The sequence below is a fragment of the Artemia franciscana genome, chromosome 9 (genome assembly GCF_032884065.1).
Source record: "Artemia franciscana chromosome 9, ASM3288406v1, whole genome shotgun sequence".
Taxonomy (NCBI): domain Eukaryota; kingdom Metazoa; phylum Arthropoda; class Branchiopoda; order Anostraca; family Artemiidae; genus Artemia; species Artemia franciscana.
Genome location: NC_088871.1, coordinates 44557219 through 44579778, shown reverse-complemented (window position 1 = coordinate 44579778; position 22560 = coordinate 44557219). Strand labels below are relative to the sequence as shown.

Here is a 22560-nt window from a genome sequence, read left to right as displayed (position 1 = left end):
TACGTTTGATGAATTTTCCAAGGAGAAGTTTTCCGTGAGGGGGAGGGATATATTTCATAGAGGGTGAGCAAGATTTACCGGTATTATTTGAAAAACGAATATAAATTATTCAATATATGAAGGGTTGTCCCCTCCTCAATACCTTGCTCTTTAAGCTGAAGTTTTACTATTTGTATAAATTTTTTAAGAGCGTCTATTGAAACACGGTGGTTGTTTAATTAGAATAGGAAACTTTTTAAAAGTGCTAACAGCTTTAGCGTAAAGAGCAAGGTATTGAGGAGGGAGCCACTCTTTATATCTATCTATCTATCTATATATATAAAAATAAGTTGTCTGTCTGTGTGTCTGTCTGTGGATCAGGTGACGTCATGTTTCTGTGTTGACTAACGTCATGAAATTAGTTGTCGTCATTTTTGCTTTGACGGTGACGTCATTCAAGATATTTAAGACATATGTTCACGTAGAAATCTATTAATGTTTAAGTTTACAATGACTGATGAACTTACCATGGCAAAAGCCGATGAAGATGCTCAAAGAGTCTATGCCAAAAAACTTGCTGCTGATAGAGAAAGTCAGAAAAGAAAGCGTGCCGAGGAATCAAAAGAACAGCAAGGAAACAGGCTTGAGGCTGATAGAGAAAGAAAGAACAGAAAGCGTGCCGAGGAATCAAAAGAACAGCAAGGAAACAGGCTTGAGGCTGATAGAGAAAGAAAGAACAGAAAGCGTGCCGAGGAATCAAAAGAACAGCAAGGAAACAGGCTTGAGGCTGATAGAGAAAAAAAGAACAGAAAGCGTGCCGAGGAACTACCAGAGCAACGCGGAAGCAGACTTGCTGCTAAAAGAGAAAGTGAAAAAAGAAGGCGTGCCGAGGAATTACAAGAACAGCAAGAAATCAGACTTGCTGCTGATAGAGAAAGTAAGAAAAGAAAGCGTGCCGAGGAATCACAAGAACAGCAAGAAATCAGGCTTGCTGCTGATAGAGAAAGTAAGAAAAGAAAGCGTGCCGAGGAATCAGAGCAACCTGAAAGTTATCGCCTGGCATTCAGGTACAACCCAGTCGATGATTATAGCTTGAGTAGATGTGTTCAAATCGGGACAATGTCTAAAATTTGTCCCTGTTGCAAGGCCTTGAAATTCAATGGTGAAACAATGGGAATGTGTTGCGCCTCAGGAAAAGTTAAACTTCCTCTATTGGCTGCACCACCAGAGCCATTGAAGACGAATGAATGCTTGCCTGAAAAATTCTAATTTATGGGCACACGTAAAAATATTAAAATTAACTACAAATATGCGTGTCCGATTGCAAAACGATGACTCTGGTCAAACATTTTCAGATCAATTGCTGACAATTGGAAACGGAAAGCTCCCAGTAGACTCAATTTCAGGACGTATACAACTACCTGCTGATTTCTGTAATTTAGTGACGTCCAAAAATGAATTGATTGAAAAAGTATTTCCGAATATTCTAAAAAATTATAAAAATAATAAATGGCTAAGTGAAAGAGCGATTCTCGCACCCAAAAATATAGACGTAAACGAAATCAACAATATTGTTTTGACCAAGATTCGAGACCAGGCAGTCCTTTACAAGTCAGTCGACACAGTTTTGGAACCAAATGAAGCGGTTAATTATCCATCTGAATTTTTAAATTCCATAGATCTTTCAGGGTTTCCACCACACGTGCTACAACTAAAAATAGGCGTACCAATAATACTTTTAAGAAATATAAACCCATCAAAGCTTTGCAATGGCACTCGACTTGCCGTAAAAAAAACAATGGAAAACCTAATAGAGGCCACAATCTTGACAGGGCCTTTTGAGGGTGAGGCTGTTCTTATTCCTCGCATTCCCATGATTCCAACGGATCTGCCTTTTCAATTTAAAAGATTGCAATTCCCAATTCGATTAGCATTTGCAATCACCATTAACAAAGCTCAAGGTCAATCATTAGAAAAATGTGGTATAGATCTTAATACTGATTGTTTTTCCCATAGACAATTGTACGTTGCATGTTCGAGGGTCGGTAAACCTGACAATCTATTTATATGCAGCGACAATTGGACAGCGAAGAATGTTGTATATTCGCAAGTTTTACGCTGTTAATTTGTATTGTATCTATCTATCTATCTATCTATATAAAAACGAGTTGTGTGTATGCATGTTTGTTTGTTTGTAAAAAGAGCGTTTGCATATGATGTCATTATTAGTACATACGGCTTTGTATATGCAGAGGCAATGGGAAAGCCAAGAATGTTGTATATTCGCAATTTTTACGTAGTTTAACTCCTGCAGACGAAATGAATGCTTGCCTAAAAAAACCTAATTTATGGGCACACGTAAAAATATTAAAATTAACTACAAATATGCGTGTCCGATTGCAAAACGATGACTCTGGTCAAACAGTAGACTCAATTTCAGGACGTATACAACTACCTGCTGATTTCTGTAATTTAGTGACGTCCAAAAATGAATTGATTGAAAAAGTATTTCCGAATATTCTAAAAAATTATAAAAATAATAAATGGCTAAGTGAAAGAGCGATTCTCGCACCCAAAAATATAGACGTCCACGAAATCAACAATATTGTTTTGACCAAGATTCGAGACCAGGCAGTCCTTTACAAGTCAGTCGACACAGTTTTGGAACCAAATGAAGCGGTTAATTATCCATCTGAATTTTTAAATTCCATAGATCCTTCAGGGTTTCCACCACACGTGCTACAACTAAAAATAGGCGTACCAATAATACTTTTAAGAAATATCAACCCACCAAAGCTTTGCAATGGCACGCGACTTGCCGTAAAAAAAAAACAATGGAAAACCTAATAGAGGCCACAATCTTGACAGGGCCTTATGAGGGTGAGGCTGTTCTTATTCCTCGCATTCCCATGATTCCAACGGATCTGCTTTTTCAATTTAAAAGATTGCAATTCCCAATTCGATTAGTATTTGCAATCACCATTAACAAAGCTCAAGGTCAATCATTAGAAAAATGTGGTATAGATCTTAATACTGATTGTTTTTCCCATGGACAATTGTACGTTGCATGTTCGAGGGTCGGTAAACCTGACAATGTATTTATATGCAGCGACAATTGGACAGCGAAGAATGTTGTATATTCGCAAGTTTTACGCAGTTAATTTGTATTGTATCTATCTATCTATCTATCTATATAAAAACGAGATGTGTGGATGCATGTTTGTTTGTTTGTAAAAAGAGCGTTTGCATATGACGTCATTATTAGTACATACGGCTTTGTATATGCACAGACAATGGGAAAGCCAAGAATGTTGTTTATTCGCAATTTTTACGTAGTTTGAAACACATATATAAATCTATCTATATTCACAGGTGGGACACAGGGACACAACTACAATGGCGCATAACTAATATGGCGCGTAACGACTTACGCGCGCGGGGGGGCTTGGGGGGCGCGAAGCGCCCCACCAACTAAGTGTTGGGGTGGCGCGAGGGTCGGTAAACCTGACAATGTATTTATATGCAGCGACAATTGGACAGCGAAGAATGTTGTATATTCGCAAGTTTTACGCAGTTAATTTGTATTGTATCTATCTATCTATCTATCTATATAAAAACGAGTTGTGTGGATGCATGTTTGTTTGTTTGTAAAAAGAGCGCTTGCATATGACGTCATTATTAGTACATACGGCTTTGTATATGCACAGACAATGGGAAAGCCAAGAATGTTGTTTATTCGCAATTTTTACGTAGTTTGAAACACATATATAAATCTATCTATATTCACAGGTGGGACACAGGGACACAACTACAATGGCGCATAACTAATATGGCGCGTAACGACTTACGCGCGCGGGGGGGCTTGGGGAAATTTTGTTTTTAATTTTAATATACAATGAGCCAAATTTGAACCTGTATTATTTGAAAAACTTTCAGAAATGAAATAAAAAAGAAAAGTTTTTTTTTAACAGAAAGTAAGGAGCGACATTAAAATTTAAAACGAACGGAAATTATTCCGTATATGAAAGGAACATTACCCTCCTCAACGCCTCGCTCCTTACGAAAATAATTAATCGCTCTTTTCATGTACGGAATAATTTCTGTTCGTTTTGATTTTCAATGTTGCCTCTTACTTTCATTTAAAAAAAACTTGTTTTGGTTATATAATTTTCTCATAAAAGCTAAGGCTCTGTAAACCTATGATTTTAAACAGGTTAATTATTAACTAAGCTGAAAATAAAATTTAAAAAAGCCGTTCTGCCATAATCAAAGAGGGATTGGTTCATTATGTACATTTAGCGCATGGATTGCGCATTATCTTTAGACAAATGTCAATTGAACTTGAGATGAGTCTAACATTACTAACTCCTAAGGTTACTAGCACCCTTTAGAGGGAGAAACTTCCAAACCTTTAAATTTAACCTCTACAAATCGTATCATGTTTGGATTTTGAATAAAAATGAGAAAAATCTACAATGAAAATCTTTTGTCGCAAAAAAAAAACAAATTTTCTTTAAAAGTAGTTTTTCCGAAGATCCACGGTGAAAACGATTCCCCGGTGACCACACCTGGGTTTTTGAAACTTATAGGTTTTATCATTTCTAAGTTACCCTCTGCGTCAATTTGAGGTTGACGATTGAGGCTCCAGAAGCTTATGTTCTTATGTCCCCTCCCAAGGGTAGTAAACATCCATAAGAAGAACAAATCATCACTCAAATATTTACCATTGTCAAGGTAAAGTAGACTCCATGTACATTTTCTTAATATGATAATCACTTATTTTTTGTTAAATATGTTCATTTAGTAAGTACTTTAAGTGTTTTTTGAGATTACCTACACAGAGATAAGCTTTTATAACATTTCAGGCATCAGCAAAAGAGCTGACATTGTTGGTTTTCTTTCTAATGCTTGGCATTGTTATTTTTGCAAGTCTAGTCTATTACGGAGAACGAATCCAGCCAAATCCAAAGAATGATTTTAAGGTAAGTCTTATTTTTAGCTGTCATTTTTATTCATAGCTTAAAGGCTAGTCTCCTTGCATATTCTGACAGAATGAAATGATTTCTTCACTCAATTCAGTTTCAATATCTATTCCTCTCTAAACACAAATTAATAATTGCAGATGTAGCTATTTCTTAAGAAAACATTTCTTGTCTTTTTATTTCATAGCAGATGATAAATAAATTTAATTAACCCTTTCTGATAGTTTTATATCCAGAAATAATTCAATAAAACAGCTTTATTTGTAATTTTCTCTTTCTTTTTGTCTCTTCCAAATAATCCCACTTAAAAGTCATAAGCTCTTGTCTTCTCGACAATCTCTAATCTAAAAAAAAAAAAAAAAAAAAAAAACTGTTAGAAAGATGTATTGAGGTTTACGTTTATGCTCTAAAGCCTATTGCGTCATTTGTGCTTTATTGAAAACGTTTATGTTTGATATATTTTCTTTTACATTTACAACATTAAAAAAAAATTAAAGTACAGTGATATCAAATTTTTTATTGCTGAGTTTCTGGGAATCGTTATTATTTTTTATTAAATATTTAGTTTATGTTTCTTACTTCTCTCCAGTCACACTGATTTATATGGTTATATATTTTTCATAGTTGTTTTGAAAAAAAACAAAAGCACACAAATTAAGATACATATAGTTTTTAATAAAACGCAGATGACACAATAAGCTTTAGAATTTTATGGTTAGGGAAGGAGAAGGTGAAAGTAGGCAAACCCCTGTTTTTGGTAATTTTCGTTCGTTCTAAATTTGACTTGAATATTCAGTCTAATTGTAACACGTTTTGACATTTATTTATCTAAATTTGTGCCTCTTATCTTTATGTTTGCCATGGTCGTTTATTCTGAGTTCTTTTCTTTTAGGGTTTCAATTAGTCTTTAATGGTTGTTTTGAATTTAAATTATTATAGAAACTTATTTTTCCTGGTATTAAGTTTAATATGGCTCTTTACTTTTCTTTTAAAAACTTCTTTTTCCGGGAAGTTTCTTAGTCAGTACATATATATATATATATATATATATATATATATATATATATATATATATATATATATATATATATATATAGCCTACAATTTAGATCTTTATGCTGCTACTTAAAACTTTAATCCACCTATGTATCTTAGTGCATAAAAGGCTTTTTTTTAAGTAAATGTAACACAAAAACTCAAAGGTAGGAAAACCCCACTTCAATCACGTTTCTGTGCTCCTCATGATCATGTATATTAGTTTGTTTGTAAGCATGAATAGTGAAGAGAGTTGCTGATTTCTTTAAATTGCTTAGAAGATGAAAAAGTGGCCCTGCGGAGTTGTTCTTTCCTTTCTCTTCTGTAAGTGCTTTGTTTTCTACTGAATATTTATTCTGGAAGTTGGAGGAGGAGGGTCTTTGTGGGTTTTCTTGTAATTTTTATAAATTGGATTGACTCTTATGGAACATTAAAGGTGCAAATATGCCTTTTTTAAGCACATTTAATGTGATTTGGTTTCATACATAAATGAGTAGTCTTTTAAAGGGGTGATAAATCTACACATCGGAGTGTCCGATCCAACAGTTTGCATTAACCGAGTCGTTGAGAATTTCCTGGAAAAGGCTAAGGGAAGGACGAACCCGTGGCTAGCTGTCATGTGTCAGTAGTTTTTGTTAGTGTACATAGTGTGAGTTTACTTATGGTTATGTTCGTAGTGTGATTTTCTTCTTCTTTTTTCATTCGTACTCCGATGTAATTCTAGTGAATTTTCGGGTAATAAAAGTACTTACTTACTTACTTACTTACATATGATTGTCATTGTCTTTTCTACCGTAGAGCATCCCAGAAGGATTATGGTGGGCACTTGTAACAATGACAACTGTTGGCTACGGTGATATGGTGCCAAAAACTTACGTTGGTATGTTTGTTGGAGCTCTTTGCGCCCTAGCTGGTGTCCTGACTATATCTCTTCCAGTTCCTGTCATTGTCTCGAATTTTTCTATGTTTTACAGTCATACCCAGGTAAATGATTCAGCTGTTGTTAAGTTAACCTGATTATATTCAGCGAGAAAATAAACAAAATAAAACAATCTAAATAAAAACTAGGCATTTCAAAATAGAATCCCGTAGGATCATAGTCTTTATTGATTTCTCTCAAGAGTTCTTCATCTATCCCAGAATAGACATTAGCAATAAATTTGGTTTAATCGGTGGTAAAATAACTTGGCTTTAGTGAGCTTGATTGCTTACCTGAAAACTTGCTTCGCTGCTTAAAAATTGATCCAGTCATTGAAATTTTCTTCTTAATTAGTGTCATTTTTATATAATTTATCAGTAATCATATTTGTGTTTTTATCTTCTGCTTCAACGATTGGAGCACCCTACCATTCAGAATAGTCACGGAATCCAGCTGTCTGTAACGCCTACTTTTCACCATACTCGCTAATAATTTATTCAACTTTATGGGATCATTTTATTGAATAAAAATTTTTATCGAATAACTGTCGAGAGTTCTGAACACTTCCATTTGAAACACTTCAGTTGTGTAATTTGGTAGGTAAACTTTATCAAAAACACCCTTACAATTATTAATTCTAACCAGATCACCAACATAGAATTTGTTTATGGACGGTTTTTAACTTCGATATCAGGATATAAATTAGTGTACACCGTGCTTTCATTTCCTTATTTGGTCGCTTCTATTGGTTATATTCCTTATTTGGTTATTATTTTCATTTCCTTATTTCCTTCTATTGGTTTCATTTTGATGGATTGATGATAAGAATCGTTATAATTGTCAACGAAAAAGGGTAATATACCCGATGAGTAAAATATTTCCATTATTTCTCTTTGTTCATTCTATTAAAGGGTTCAAAAATTTGGGCTTTCAGTTCACTTTCAGATGAGAACCAATGAATTTTATGACTCTTAAAAAAATACTTTGACGTTTTTCATAACAAATTATTTACCTTTATCTGTTTGTAATTTCTTAGGTATTCTATTTTTAAATGAAACTGTTAAAGCATTAATAATTTATTTACCCGTTTTATCTTCTTAACACTCAAAGCATACTAAAAAACTGATGACTGTAAAAATATAATTAAAATTATTTTTTCCACTTTTATACTGCCGCATATCAACCAAATCTGCTTGTCACTGGTTTTCGACACTATGAATTTAAACAAGTCTTCTTTTAAATGTATGCTTAAATATATAGGCTTAAATATAGGCTTAAAGAATAGCTATTTTGATTTTGCAACATTTTTTTTTTTATTTTAGTTTTCAAAATAGTAAAACACTGTTCAAAGTTTGAATAATACAGTTCTAAAAGTTTGTTTCTACGCTACTCTTGCCAGTACCAATTCTACTTCCTTTTATCCTGGGTTTTTGGTCAAAACCCTTTTATCCACGGTTTTCCTCTTTTAAAAAGCGATTTTTTTGCAGCCACAAAGTGTAAAAATACCTTTGATCAGTGGCACATCATTTTTTTTTTAACTGCTGAAGTTAAAGACTCGGTTGCATTAACCTTTTTTACATTGCATGGATTAAATCTCCATTTATTAAATATATTAAACTAGCTGTTGGGGTGGCGCTTCGCGCCACCCCAACACCTAGTTGGTGGGGGCGCTTCACGCCCCCCCCCCCCAAGCCCCCCCGCGCGCGTAAGTCGTTACGCGCCATAATAGTTACGCGCCATTGTAGTTGTGTCCCTATGTCCCACCTGTGAATATAGATATATATATATATATATATATATATATATATATATATATATATATATATATATATATATATATATATATATATATGGTTTTAACTACGTAAAACTTGCGAATATACAACATTCTTTGCTGTCCCATTGTCTTTGCATATAAATAGATTGTCAGGTTTACCGACTCTTGAACATGCAACATATAATGGTCCATGGGAAAACAATCTGTATTCAGATCTATACCTCATGATTCTAATGATTGCCCTTGAGCTTTGTTGATGGTGATTGCTAATCGACCATTCCCTGCCCCGGTGTCCCGGTCGTCATTTATATCCCCCTGTTTCCCCCGGTGTCCCCGTTGTAGTTGTGTCCCTGTGTCCCGGTCGTCATTTATATTCCCTGTGTCCCGGTCGTCATTTGTATCCTGGTGTCCCGGTCTGTATATACATTCGTTTTTTAGTTTTGTTTTTCTCCTTTATTTTTTTCCTTTTTTTTTCTTTTTTAGTTTATTTAGATTTTTAGATTTTTTAGTTTTTTTATTAGTTTTTTGTTTTTTTTTTCTTTTTAGTTTTTTTGTAGTTTTTACCTTCTTTTTAGTTTTGTTAGTTTTTTTTTTTTACTTATGTCCTGGTCGTCATTTATACTCCCTGTGTCCCGGTGCTTTGTTGATTGCTAATCGAACATTCCTTTTGTCCTGGTCGCTTTCTCTTTGAGTGTCGTCATTTATTTTTTTCTTTTTTAGTCCTTTTAGTTTTTACCTTTTTTAGTTTTTTTTAGTTTTTTAGATGAAAATTTTTTTTAGTTTTTTCCTTTTTTTCTTTTTAGTTTTTAATTGGTTTTTACCTTTATTTTAGCTTATTTTTCAGTTTTTTCCTTTTTTTTAGTTTTTTTTTATTTTTTATTTTTTTTAGTTTTTTACCTTTTTTTAGTTTTTTTAGTTTTTTTAGTTTTTTAGCTTTTTTACTTTTTTTATTAGTTTTTAGTTTTTTTTGTAGTTTTTGCCTTTTTTTAGTTTTTTCAGTTTTTTTTTAGTTTTTTATTGGTTTTTACCTTTATTTTAGCTTATTTTTCAGTTTTTTCCTTTTTTTTAGTTTTTTTTAGTTTTAAGTTTTTTTAGTTTTTTACCTTTTTTTAGTTTTTTTAGTTTTTTAGCTTTTTTATTTTTTTTATTAGTTTTTAGTTTTTTTGTAGTTTTTGCCTTTTTTTAGTTTTTTTAGTTTTTTAGCTTTTTTATTAGTTTTTAGTTTTTTTTGTAGTTTTTGCCTTTTTTTAGTTTTTTTAGTTTTTTAGCTTTTTTATTTTTTTTATTAGTTTTTAGTTTTTTTTGTAGTTAGTTTTTTTAGTTTTTTACCTTTTTTTAGTTTTTTTAGTTTTTTTAGTTTTTTAGCTTTTTTATTTTTTTTATTAGTTTTTAGTTTTTTTGTAGTTTTTGCCTTTTTTTAGTTTTTTTAGTTTTTTAGCTATTTTATTAGTTTTTAGTTTTTTTGTAGTTTTTGCCTTCTTTTAGTTTTTTTAGTTTTTTAGCTTTTTTATTTTTTTTATTAGTTTTTAGTTTTTTTTGTAGTTTTTGCCTTTTTTTAGTTTTTTCAGTTTTGACGTCACCTGATCCAGTTTTTTCAGGTGACCTCACCTGATCCAAATAGATTGTCAGGTTTACCGACTCTTGAACATGCAACATATAATGGTCCATGGGAAAACAATCTGTATTCAGATCTATACCTCATGATTCTAATGATTGCCCTTGAGCTTTGTTGATGGTGATTGCTAATCGACCATTCCCTGTCCCGGTGTCCCGGTCGTCATTTATATCCCCCTGTTTCCCCCGGTGTCCCCGTTGTAGTTGTGTCCCTGTGTCCCGGTCGTCATTTATATTCCCTGTGTCCCGGTCGTCATTTGTATCCCGGTGTCCCGGTCTGTATATACATTCGTTTTTTAGTTTTGTTTTTCTCCTTTATTTTTTTCCTTTTTTTTTCTTTTTTAGTTTATTTAGATTTTTAGATTTTTTAGTTTTTTTATTAGTTTTTAGTTTTTTTTTCTTTTTAGTTTTTTTTGTAGTTTTTACCTTCTTTTTAGTTTTGTTAGATTTTTTTTACTTATGTCCTGGTCGTCATTTATACTCCCTGTGTCCCGGTGCTTTGTTGATTGCTAATCGAACATTTGTCCTGGTCGCTTTCTCTTTGAGTGTCGTCATTTATTTTTTTTCTTTTTTAGTTCTTTTAGTTTTTACCTTTTTTAGTTTTTTTTAGTTTTTTAGATGAAAATTTTTTTTAGTTTTTTCCTTTTTTTCTTTTTAGTTTTTTATTGGTTTTTACCTTTATTTTAGCTTATTTTTCAGTTTTTTCCTTTTTTTTAGTTTTTTTTTATTTTTTATTTTTTTAGTTTTTTACCTTTTTTTAGTTTTTTAGTTTTTTTAGTTTTTTAGCTTTTTTACTTTTTTTATTAGTTTTTAGTTTTTTTTGTAGTTTTTGCCTTTTTTTAGTTTTTTCAGTTTTTTTTTTAGTTTTTTATTGGTTTTTACCTTTATTTTAGCTTATTTTTCAGTTTTTTCCTTTTTTTTTTAGTTTTTTTTAGTTTTTAGTTTTTTTAGTTTTTTACCTTTGTTTAGTTTTTTTAGTTTTTTAGCTTTTTTATTTTTTTATTAGTTTTTAGTTTTTTTTGTAGTTTTTGCCTTTTTTTAGTTTTTTTAGTTTTTTAGCTTTTTTATTAGTTTTTAGTTTTTTTTGTAGTTTTTGCCTTTTTTTAGTTTTTTTAGTTTTTTAGCTTTTTTATTTTTTTTATTAGTTTTTAGTTTTTTTTGTAGTTAGTTTTTTTAGTTTTTTACCTTTTTTTAGTTTTTTTAGTTTTTTTAGTTTTTTAGCTTTTTTATTTTTTTTATTAGTTTTTAGTTTTTTTTGTAGTTTTTGCCTTTTTTTAGTTTTTTTAGTTTTTTAGCTATTTTATTAGTTTTTAGTTTTTTTGTAGTTTTTGCCTTCTTTTAGTTTTTTTAGTTTTTTAGCTTTTTTATTTTTTTTATTAGTTTTTAGTTTTTTTTGTAGTTTTTGCCTTTTTTTAGTTTTTTCAGTTTTGACGTCACCTGATCCAGTTTTTTCAGGTGACGTCACCTGATCCAAATAGATTGTCAGGTTTACCGACTCTTGAACATGCAACATATAATGGTCCATGGGAAAACAATCTGTATTCAGATCTATACCTCATGATTCTAATGATTGCCCTTGAGCTTTGTTGATGGTGATTGCTAATCGACCATTCCCTGTCCCGGTGTCCCGGTCGTCATTTATATCCCCCTGTTTCCCCCGGTGTCCCCGTTGTAGTTGTGTCCCTGTGTCCCGGTCGTCATTTATATTCCCTGTGTCCCGGTCGTCATTTGTATCCCGGTGTCCCGGTCTGTATATACATTCGTTTTTTAGTTTTGTTTTTCTCCTTTATTTTTTTCCTTTTTTTTTTCTTTTTTAGTTTATTTAGATTTTTAGATTTTTTAGTTTTTTTATTAGTTTTTAGTTTTTTTTTTCTTTTTAGTTTTTTTGTAGTTTTTACCTTCTTTTTAGTTTTGTTAGTTTTTTTTTACTTATGTCCTGGTCGTCATTTATACTCCCTGTGTCCCGGTGCTTTGTTGATTGCTAATCGAACATTTGTCCTGGTCGCTTTCTCTTTGAGTGTCGTCATTTATTTTTTTCTTTTTTAGTTCTTTTAGTTTTTACCTTTTTTAGTTTTTTTTAGTTTTTTAGATGAAAATTTTTTTTAGTTTTTCCTTTTTTTCTTTTTAGTTTTTTATTGGTTTTTACCTTTATTTTAGCTTATTTTTCAGTTTTTTCCTTTTTTTTAGTTTTTTTTTATTTTTTATTTTTTTTAGTTTTTTACCTTTTTTTAGTTTTTTAGTTTTTTTAGTTTTTTAGCTTTTTTACTTTTTTTATTAGTTTTTAGTTTTTTTGTAGTTTTTGCGTTTTTTTAGTTTTTTCAGTTTTTTTTTTTAGTTTTTTATTGGTTTTTACCTTTATTTTAGCTTATTTTTCAGTTTTTTCCTTTTTTTTAGTTTTTTTTAGTTTTTAGTTTTTTTAGTTTTTTACCTTTGTTTAGTTTTTTTAGTTTTTTAGCTTTTTTATTTTTTTATTAGTTTTTAGTTTTTTTTGTAGTTTTTGCCTTTTTTTTAGTTTTTTTAGTTTTTTAGCTTTTTTATTAGTTTTTAGTTTTTTTTGTAGTTTTTGCCTTTTTTTAGTTTTTTTAGTTTTTTAGCTTTTTTATTTTTTTATTAGTTTTTAGTTTTTTTTGTAGTTAGTTTTTTTAGTTTTTTACCTTTTTTTAGTTTTTTTAGTTTTTTTAGTTTTTTAGCTTTTTATTTTTTTTATTAGTTTTTAGTTTTTTTTGTAGTTTTTGCCTTTTTTTAGTTTTTTTAGTTTTTTAGCTTTTTTATTAGTTTTTAGTTTTTTTTGTAGTTTTTGCCTTTTTTTAGTTTTTTTAGTTTTTTAGCTTTTTTATTTTTTTTATTAGTTTTTAGTTTTTTTTGTAGTTTTTGCCTTTTTTTAGTTTTTTCAGTTTTGACGTCACCTGATCCAGTTTTTTCAGGTGACGTCACCTGATCCACGATCCACAGATCCACAGACAACTTATTTTTATATATATAGATTATTAAACAAATTTAAATTATGAAACGTATTGATAAACACTAACAGATGTCCACGTTCTCAAAAAAATCTCAAGAACAGTAAATAGCAAGCAATAAATAATTTTTAGACCACACTGCTTTTCTCTTTGCGAAAAATTGATTAAAGAAAAAACGGGTTTAATTTCTACAAAGCAGTGAACAAAAATAAAATATATAAACTACACTTTAACTAAAAAAAAACTCAGAATATTTCGGCCCCACGTCCGGGAGCCTTTCTCAACGGAAAAGTAAATTAAAAAAAAAATTACAGACCGACAATTTAAGACTTTTTTTAGACATCATAAATAAAATACCGTGACAAATAAAACACCACACAAAAAATATATGTTATATTTTTATTTATTTATTTATTTATTTTCTTAGTATTTTTTTTTGTTAAAGTTTAGTTTATATATTGTATTTTTGTTCACTTCTTTATAGCAATTAAACCCATTTTTTCTTTAATCAATTTTTCGTAGCAAGCAATAAAATTCCTCAGGCTTGACTATTTTTAATATTCAGAATTTTATTTAATAAAACAAGCTCCTAATAAATGGCTGACATTGTAAATTATAAAGCTATTTAAAGTTATTGTATAAAGTTTTGTCAAAGGCCGAAGTGCTACTTTTATATTTACATGGATATACAGTTTCTTCATGGTACGACTCACAGGACAGAGTTTGAATGATAGTGCATTACGTTCGGACCCCTGGAAGTGTTTTGTGAAGTTCTGCGGAAACCTTTTGTTTTTTTTTTGTCCCTACTCCTTAGCTAGATTCAACAAGAAAAAACTATTTTTTTAATTTATTACAAACCTCATCACCTAGCAAGTTATCTTTTACCATTGACTCAAAATTTCATTCTACTCTTTTCTTTTTTATCGCTTAGGATCTCCTTCATCATATGCTCAATACATCAATTAAATCAAATTACTACCAATCAATTAAAGTATATAGCATTAATTCAAATTTATAAATACATTTGATATATATTAGCCAATGGACAAATATACTGCCAATAAAAATAACAGCAAAAGATCATCATTTCCATATTCAGGATTTCCTGCCCCAACAGAAAACCCTTTTTGGCGGCAGAATATTACAACAACGTACAAATACTTATCTCTTCTCTCATATTCATCTCTTCTTCTTTATAAGCCCAAAAGTGAATTCTGACTTCTGATTGCGTTTTCAGATTCTTCCCTAATAGCATATCCTTGTCAATTTCTTATTCCCAGGCTCGTTCTAAACTTCCAAAAAAAAGAAGACGTGTTCTTCCGGTTGAACAACCACGGAGAAAAAGGCGAGAGAGGACAGCTCAACAAGTTTGTAATAACAGGAGGCAGAGTGGAAATAAAATTGGTAAGTATTACTTAAGAAAAAAATAACATTTGGTTGAAAGGTTTTTTAATTAAAAATTACGCTAGCTAATACTAGCTTGTTGTTAGCTTAGAAATAGGTTATTCTCACAAGAAAAAAAAAATTCTTATAAAGATCTTTGACTACTAGACACTGATAGGCTATTATGTAATTCTGTTCAAATTGTTTTGAGCAACAGAGTAAGGAGTGATTCGTACTAATATTAATCGAAATTCTAAAAAGGTGTATTTGATAAGAATGAAAATGTCAAAGGATTATGGCAATTCTAAATATTCAAGTAAAGTTTATAGATTCAATATCATTAACTTATAATTATTAGTTTGATTTGATTTTACATATTTGAATTCTTTGAGCTTAAAATTTCTCACCAAAGCTTCTAACCTGAGAATATTTACCTGGTTTTTAATTAAGGAAAACATCCCCAAAAATGGGGTGATCTTGATGAAAAATTTACCACCAAATTCGGCAAATGAGAGAACTTTATTATAGTTTTCAAGTCGTAATCTGCAGAAGAAGTAAATATTGCTTTTCCGATATTCAAGGATTTTTTATTTTATTTTTTTCACCGGCAGCTACGAGTCAATGATCCTAGAATATTTGGAGGGGACATTTAAAGAAAGGCTTAACGTTCTAGTACTCTCATTCAGATGCAAAATTCAGAATTCAGAGATTGAACAACCACAGAGTGGTATTTTCTTCCATTTTGCTGCGCAAAACACAAATTGTAGCTAAAAAAGGGCCGAAATTACTATTCATGAAACTTCTAAATAGTTAGTCAAATTAGCAATATTAATTTTTAATTCATTTATTGGCTTTTTTGATTTATTTGACACTTTATATAATTATGTACTGTGATGTACAATTGTTCATCAGCAAATTGGAAGGCGGTCTCTCCTATGGTAGATCTTGCTGTGATGGGGGGGGCCTGATGCTGAAAACATACATTTGTGTGGCATTTGGGGGCAAAACATTGATTTTTGATCACATAAAAGATTATATTCATATTCTTATTAGCAAAAAAGGGTGAAAGGTTGGAAGGATTTATATTTACTGTTTAAAATGTGTATTTTTTTAAAAGTGTAAACATCGACTGATTATAGTTTAGACGTTTAATACTATGAAAAACATGCAAGAATACATGCAATCCTCTGTACCCAGAAATAATGTGTACATTAAGAAATGCATTCTAGAGCTATCAACGCGCATACATTACATCCTATAGGTAACTTTTTTTTGTTTTTTTTTTGGTGGACAAGCTAAAATCTATTCCCCTAAGGGAGTAGAAAGATCTTGATTATTTAAAAGCAGGAGCTCTCATAGGTTTTAATAAATAAAATTCCTTTGGTGACTTTTTTTTACGTTGAAGCTTTGATTCTTAGAATTCCTTACATTTTCTGTAAGTAAAATGCCCTAGCTCCGAATCTTAACTTTTTAGAAATCAAGCAACTTTTGACAGGGATAAAACCTTGTATTATCTCTTTGATAACTTAAACAAAGTTTCCAAAATTTTTAAATCCTGCTTTTAAAATAGAAATTCCAGTTTTCATAATTTTTTCTAAGGTTTTTGAAATGAAAGTTTACAGAGCCAACCACCCATCGATGTTCATTAACCACAGTAAAGAGTCCGTAGACAGTCTTAATGCAGGTAAAAAACAAAAATAGTACAGACACAAAGTTTGGCGATTACCTCGCATGCACAAAACTTGTTTCAAAAGTTCTCTAATCAGACGTTGACCTTACCAATACTAACCTGCATTAATGATAAAGCATCTAAAAATTTGATACGGGAGGCTATACACTTAATACCAAAAATATATAATCGCATTTGTTGCTCTGCAACTGTGATCCACGGGTCAAAAGTGTTAGAACTCTCCACAGGGCCTTGGTGCCGAGTGTCTTGTTTAACCTAGTCTTTTTTATCCGCAAACTAAGACTTTTTTTGTGTAAATTGGAATCACTTTCGGTCCAGGAACTTAATGATTTGAAGTTCATGCAGTAGAAAAGAGCATATTTCTTGACTTTTTTGGTGGACAATTACCCCTAAAATTTTCTTTTGTGCATTAGGGTTCCCTCGGTCCAGAAACTTATCAACGTAAATTTCTCAGTCTTCAGGAATAATTTTTTTTTCGCGCCTTTCTTAGGCGAACCCTGCCTTAGACCTTAAATCCACCAGTGCCATCAGAGGCATCCAGGAGACTTTGCCAATCTTTTCTGAATTAGGCAGCTGTGTATATATCTTCCCAATTGGGTTGAAGAGAAGCATGGGTACTTCGCAGATCAGACTGATATGTTCGTTGCAAACTCTTTCGAGGTCTTCCCCGTCTTCGACTTCAGTTTGGGTGCCAATGTAAAGTGGCTTTTGAAATCTAAGTGTCCTGCATTCGGAGAATATGGCCCAAGTATCTCCACCTCTGAACTCTAATAATACGAGTCAAACGAGGCTGGTTGGAATGTTTGCGAACTTTTTCATTTGTGATTCTGTCTGACCAATGAATATTTTAATTTTTTTTGAAGACAATTGTTCTCGCAAGGATTCTCTTCTCCTGTTGTTGGTTCAAAATCTAGGTTTCGGCTACGTAAAGGAGGACCGGGGTGACGTTGCTGTTCAACAGGCGTAACTTAAGCCGGGTCGAGTAGTTTTTCGATTTCCATATGCACTTGAGCCTACTGAAGGCGGGGTTTGCCTGACCTATTCTGGTCATTATTTCTTTTGATGGTGATCCCTTTGTCTCCACTATGCTTTCGAATTACCTGAATTCCATAACCTGTTTGATTTCCTCATTTCCCTGGGGAGTCAGTAGTCGCCATTGTTATGGTTTTGCTTGAATTTGTTCTTGGGCCCTCGTGTAAGACGCTGCTTACACGACTGTAGCATTGTAATGTCATCTGCCAAGTCTAAGTCACCAACTGTTACTTTGGAAGAAAGTTTGATACATTCGGTCGTGGAGTTATTTCGGTCGTAAGTCGACGATTATCACGAAAAGTAACGGTGACAGTACACAGCCTTGTTTGATGTCATATAGAATTCGTAAGTATCGGGTTCGGCCTTCGGGTGTCTTGATGCAACACTCACTGTCCTTTTAAAGAGCTATGATAACTGCGATTATTTTACTTAGATCCCCACAATAAAGAAGGATCTCCCTCAAACTTGCCCGATCTACAACGTTGAAGGCCTTTTCGAAGTCTTTAAAAACCATGTAAAGCTTTGAGCACCATTCCCGACTTTCTTCAGTGAGGACTCGCAAAGTAAATGTATGATCAGCGTAAGAACGGTTTGGGTAGAACCTGTATTGTTCATCCCTTAGGTGTTTTTCGAGCTCATTTTGGATCCTCTTCAGAATGAAATGACACAGTAGTTTACCGGGGACCGAAAGCGAGTCTATTCCTCGCCAGTTTCCTGGGACATTGACATCACCCATTATTAACAGGCGCATTAGTATGCTGCGCTTCCAATCAACTTTGTACCTTTTCCTTTTCCCATATTGTAGCAAATAAGGCGGTCCAGAATGTTATTAGTGCTGCAAGTGAGATCTTTATCATCTCTACTGATATGCGGTCTTCTCCTGGGGATTTTGAACACATATACAGTGTTCATCATCAGCAGTAAAACAGCAGTAAAACTTTACTGCTGATGATGAACACTGTATATGTGTTCGAATTATCCAGTTAAAAATTTTATATCTATTCAATGTCAATAAAAAGTTATCATCCCTATTCTGAGCTGTTTTACTTTCGTCAATCTCTTGGCAGCTGCTTGAATCTCTACAGCACTTGGTGGCTCGACACTAATGGCTAGGGAGAAGGATGGTGTTGCAGGAATGTCGGGTGGCTCATCGTGTGGTGGCCTATTGAGGAGTCTTTCGAAGTTTGATGCCCATAACTCATTTACTGCTGCTGGTTGGGTCACGAGTACGCCAGATGGGTCTTGAACTGGGCCGTTGACGGTACGCTTCTTATCAACGATGTCACTTGTGATCTTATATAGGGCTCTAGAATCTCCTCTCTGGGCTGATTCCTCAGCAAGTTTGGCTTTGTTCTCGATCGGGGTTCAGTTGTCATTCCTTGCTATTTTCTTTACAGGTTTGTCTGCTTCGCGGTAGCCTGTATTTTTCAAGATTAAACGGCCTGGTCTTTGGTTTTGAACAAGGGTTTTTTTATGAGTTTCCTCTCCCTTATGAGATTTCAAGTCCGGTCAGAGAGTCATTGGTCTTTAGGGCGTTTCTTGTACCCCAGTATTTCTGTTGGCACCGTATGGAAGAAGATATTTGCAGCTTTTAGCAGTTTTTCCTGTTGTAGATTTTCTGGCACGGAAAGTGACTCGAATCTATTAAAAAGTTCGATCACGAAGCTTCTTTTTGCTGTCTGTGAAGTAGTTTATCTGAGTGAAAAGCTGGGTTTGGATAGGGTACTCGTTTAACATTTTTTCTTCAGTTTGACTTTAAATTTGGCAATCATCAGGTTATGATCTGACCCTATATCAGCTCCTCTATGTGAACATACGTCCATGAGGCTAGTGCGCCATTTGTGACTCACTAAGCAGCGGTCGATCTGATTTCTGGTGACACCATCTGGAGAGATCTAGGAATATTTGTGGATATCACGGTGTTGGGTATACCTAAATTTTGTGTTTATATTTTGTAAACCTATATATTTGTTCTAATTATTTTTGTGCTTTGGAGTTATCTTGGCAAAAAAAATAAAGAATATAGATTCCAAGTCTATCTGGAAATGCTTTGCCCCTTTTGAACACATTTTGAGTGGATTTTGTTCCCAGTAGCTCTTTTTGTAAACTAGTATTGCTTTGGCTGAGGGACCTGAGACTAGAATTTTCAGGCCGTATTTCTAGGCACATTTTATTTAATTCATTTGGAAACTCGTATTTAAAAATGTAGTCAATGACCACGATGAAGGAATGAACAGCGTTAATAGCAATTGCCAAAAAAAAGTAACAGCGATAAGTCAAAAATGGCACAAGTTGACAGCAATGCAAAGGATCAACTCCAACGAGGTCAAGGATGCATACGACATCAACTTTGAAAAGTAGGTGCCAACAACAATGTCCAGGTTAACAACAGTGACCAAGGCTGATATCAATATTGTGACAATGGCGAATACCAGAGACAATGTATATACATTTTAATCGAATGATCGATGTGTCTCCTTTTCTTGATTAGAGGCACATAAGGTTTTTTTTTTATCTCCATGATTGACGGACCCGAATGCATACCCTCTAGCCACACCTCAAACACCAAAGCCTGTGCACGAATACAAATGTTTTTATTCAGCATTTTGGGAATATTTAGAAAGGAATCGATAATGATCAGCTAATAACTGAAAATGATTAAGATCCAAGAATGATCCTCTCTAAGTCAAGAGAGGTTTTTCCTGTATTTCATAACTGGTGACATGACACCTTCTTGAAATCCAGATTATTCAAGGGTTTTCAAAATTTATAATTGGAAGGCCCTAGATACGGTTCATTTTTCTGTTCAATCTTCGTATTATATCATGACATTGTAACATTCAGTATGTATTGCATTATTTTGACAATTTGGTAATATTTACTCACACTTTTTCTGATTCTTGGGATGAAATAAATTTACATTGCCCATAACTATGGCTGAAAAATTAATTTCAAAAGGATACTAAATGCAATTTATCACCAATAAATTCAATAAATTTAGAGTTTTGCCTGTGCCAGATTACATTCCAATTCGTTGTTTTTAAACTTTCGAGCATAAAATTTCTTATTGACTAATTGGATTCCTTCTTCCCTATATATTACCGATCATGAGTCTATTATTTACTCCTTCAAAGCAAGCACTCAAGCTATATCCATTTTTATTCCAGGTCAAACAATGCCAACAGAAACGCAAAGTAAAAATATTGCTGCGTTTACAGTACTTCGTTTAAACAACTACTCAGTTGACTTGCAGTGTTCACCAGCTGGTCATTTGAATAATTCTGCAGTAGCTTAGCCTGTTTTGGAGTTAATTTTCAGCTAAAAATTATCTCATCTGCATCATTGGATATAGGGAGTATTTGCTTCCATATATTCAAGAACACAAATATAGAATTTATTGTTTGAAGCTGTATGCCAATATTGAAGCATGTAACGATATTCCGTATAAATTTAACTAGGTGACAAGTTTAGTTATTTGTTTTAGTGTTATGTAGGTTGACACAATAAAGTAGTTGAAGATAAATATTTCTTATATATTCAACAGCAGTCAACTATGATTTGAAGGTTCCAAGGGAATGATTTGAATGTATGAACATATCCTGAGGATATTTTCCAACTAAACTTTATTCTGTGTTAAGAACCATGCTAAACTGGTTTTCCACAAACTAGATGGCGTAACAGTGCTTTGATGAAGACTGATTGTCAGTTTATTAATGCTGCAGTAGTATTACAACTTCTACTGCTTTTAACAGCTCACTGCAGCACCAAGCCATGTGAGGTATACGAGGAGTAACTGTTTATTCATTAATATTAAATAAAGAAAACAAGTTTTTTTTTACTGAAAGTAAGCAGCGACATTAAAACTTAAACCCAACAGAAATTACTTCGTATATGAAAGGGGTTGTTCCTTCTTCAGCACCCCGCTCTTTACGCTAAAGTTACAGTCTTTCTCTCAACTCTACTTTGTAAAACAGTAAAAAACTTTAGCCTAAAGAGCGGAGCGTTGAGGAGGGAGCAGCCCCTTTCATATACGAAGTAATTTCTGTAAGGAGTAAGTTCTGTAAGGAGTAGTAAGGAACGACATTAAAACTTAAAACGAACAGAAATTACTTCGTATATGAAAGGGACTGTTCCCTCTTCAGCGCCCCGGTCTTTACGCTAAAGTTTCAGTCTTTCTCTCAACTCTACTTTGTAAAACAGTAAAAAACTTTATCGTAAAGAGCGGGGCGTTGAGGAGGGAGTAGCCCCTTTCATATACGAAGTTATTTCATTTCGTTTAAAGTTTTAATGTCGCTCCTTACTTGCTATTAAAAAAACGTGTTTTTTTTTATTTAATTTCTGAACGTTTTTGAATTAATACATGTTTTGATTTTGGCTCTCTGCAGATGAATAATTAAAAGAAATTTGTATATTTATTTTTTGGCTAAACGGCTTTTCATAGTTTTGACCGACTGACTTTGAGAAAAAAGGAGCTGGGGAGGAGGTCTAGTTGCCCTCCAATGTTTTGATTACTTAAAAAGGCAACTAAAACTTTAAATTTTTTACGAACGTTTTTACTAGTAAAAGATATACGTAACTTATGAGTTAACCAACGTAACGAACTTCTGTATTCATATGTTTTTATTACATATATGAGGGGGTTCGCCCCCTCGTCAGTACCTCGCTCTTTACACTAAAGCTTAAATTTTGTCCCAATTCCTTAAGAACGACCCATGAATCACAAAGGCCGTAGAATAAATAGTTGAAACTACTAAAAATACTTTCGCGCTAAGAGCGAGGTATTAGGAGGAGTGAATCCCTCTATGCGTAATATTTTCTGTTCGTTTTAAGTTTTAATGCTGCTCCTAAATTTTAGTTGAAAAACCTTTTCATATTTATTTTTTCATTTTTTTTAAATAATGCTAGAAAATCCTGTGCTCCGTACATGGGAATTTTCTTCCCCCATGACAAATTCCTCCATGGAAAGTTCCCCCAACACATCCCCCTCTTCTCAACCCCTCCCCCAAGCCAAAAATCCCCCTTAAAACGTATGTACACTTCCCATTAACCATTACTATATGTAAGCACTGGTCAAAGTTTGTAACTTGTAGCCTCTCCCACAGGGACTGTGGGGGAGTAAGTCGTCCTCAAAGACATAGTTACAAGGGTTTTCGACTATGTTAAATAAAATGGCTATCTCAGAATTTTGA

General features: G+C 32.8%; 1 protein-coding gene across 1 annotated transcript in view; it reads left to right on the top strand.

Moving 5' to 3' along the window:
* Window positions 1-20894, top strand: part of LOC136031588 (potassium voltage-gated channel protein Shaw-like) — a 104116-nt gene extending 83222 nt beyond the window's left edge. The window contains exons 8-11 of the mRNA XM_065711256.1: window positions 4845-4961; window positions 6795-6980; window positions 14547-14670; window positions 20539-20894. Of these exons, the coding sequence (XP_065567328.1) occupies window positions 4845-4961; window positions 6795-6980; window positions 14547-14670; window positions 20539-20666 (555 nt within the window). The 3' untranslated portion in view covers window positions 20667-20894. The remainder of the gene's footprint in view (window positions 1-4844; window positions 4962-6794; window positions 6981-14546; window positions 14671-20538) is intronic.
* The last annotated feature ends 1666 nt before the right edge of the window (window positions 20895-22560 follow it).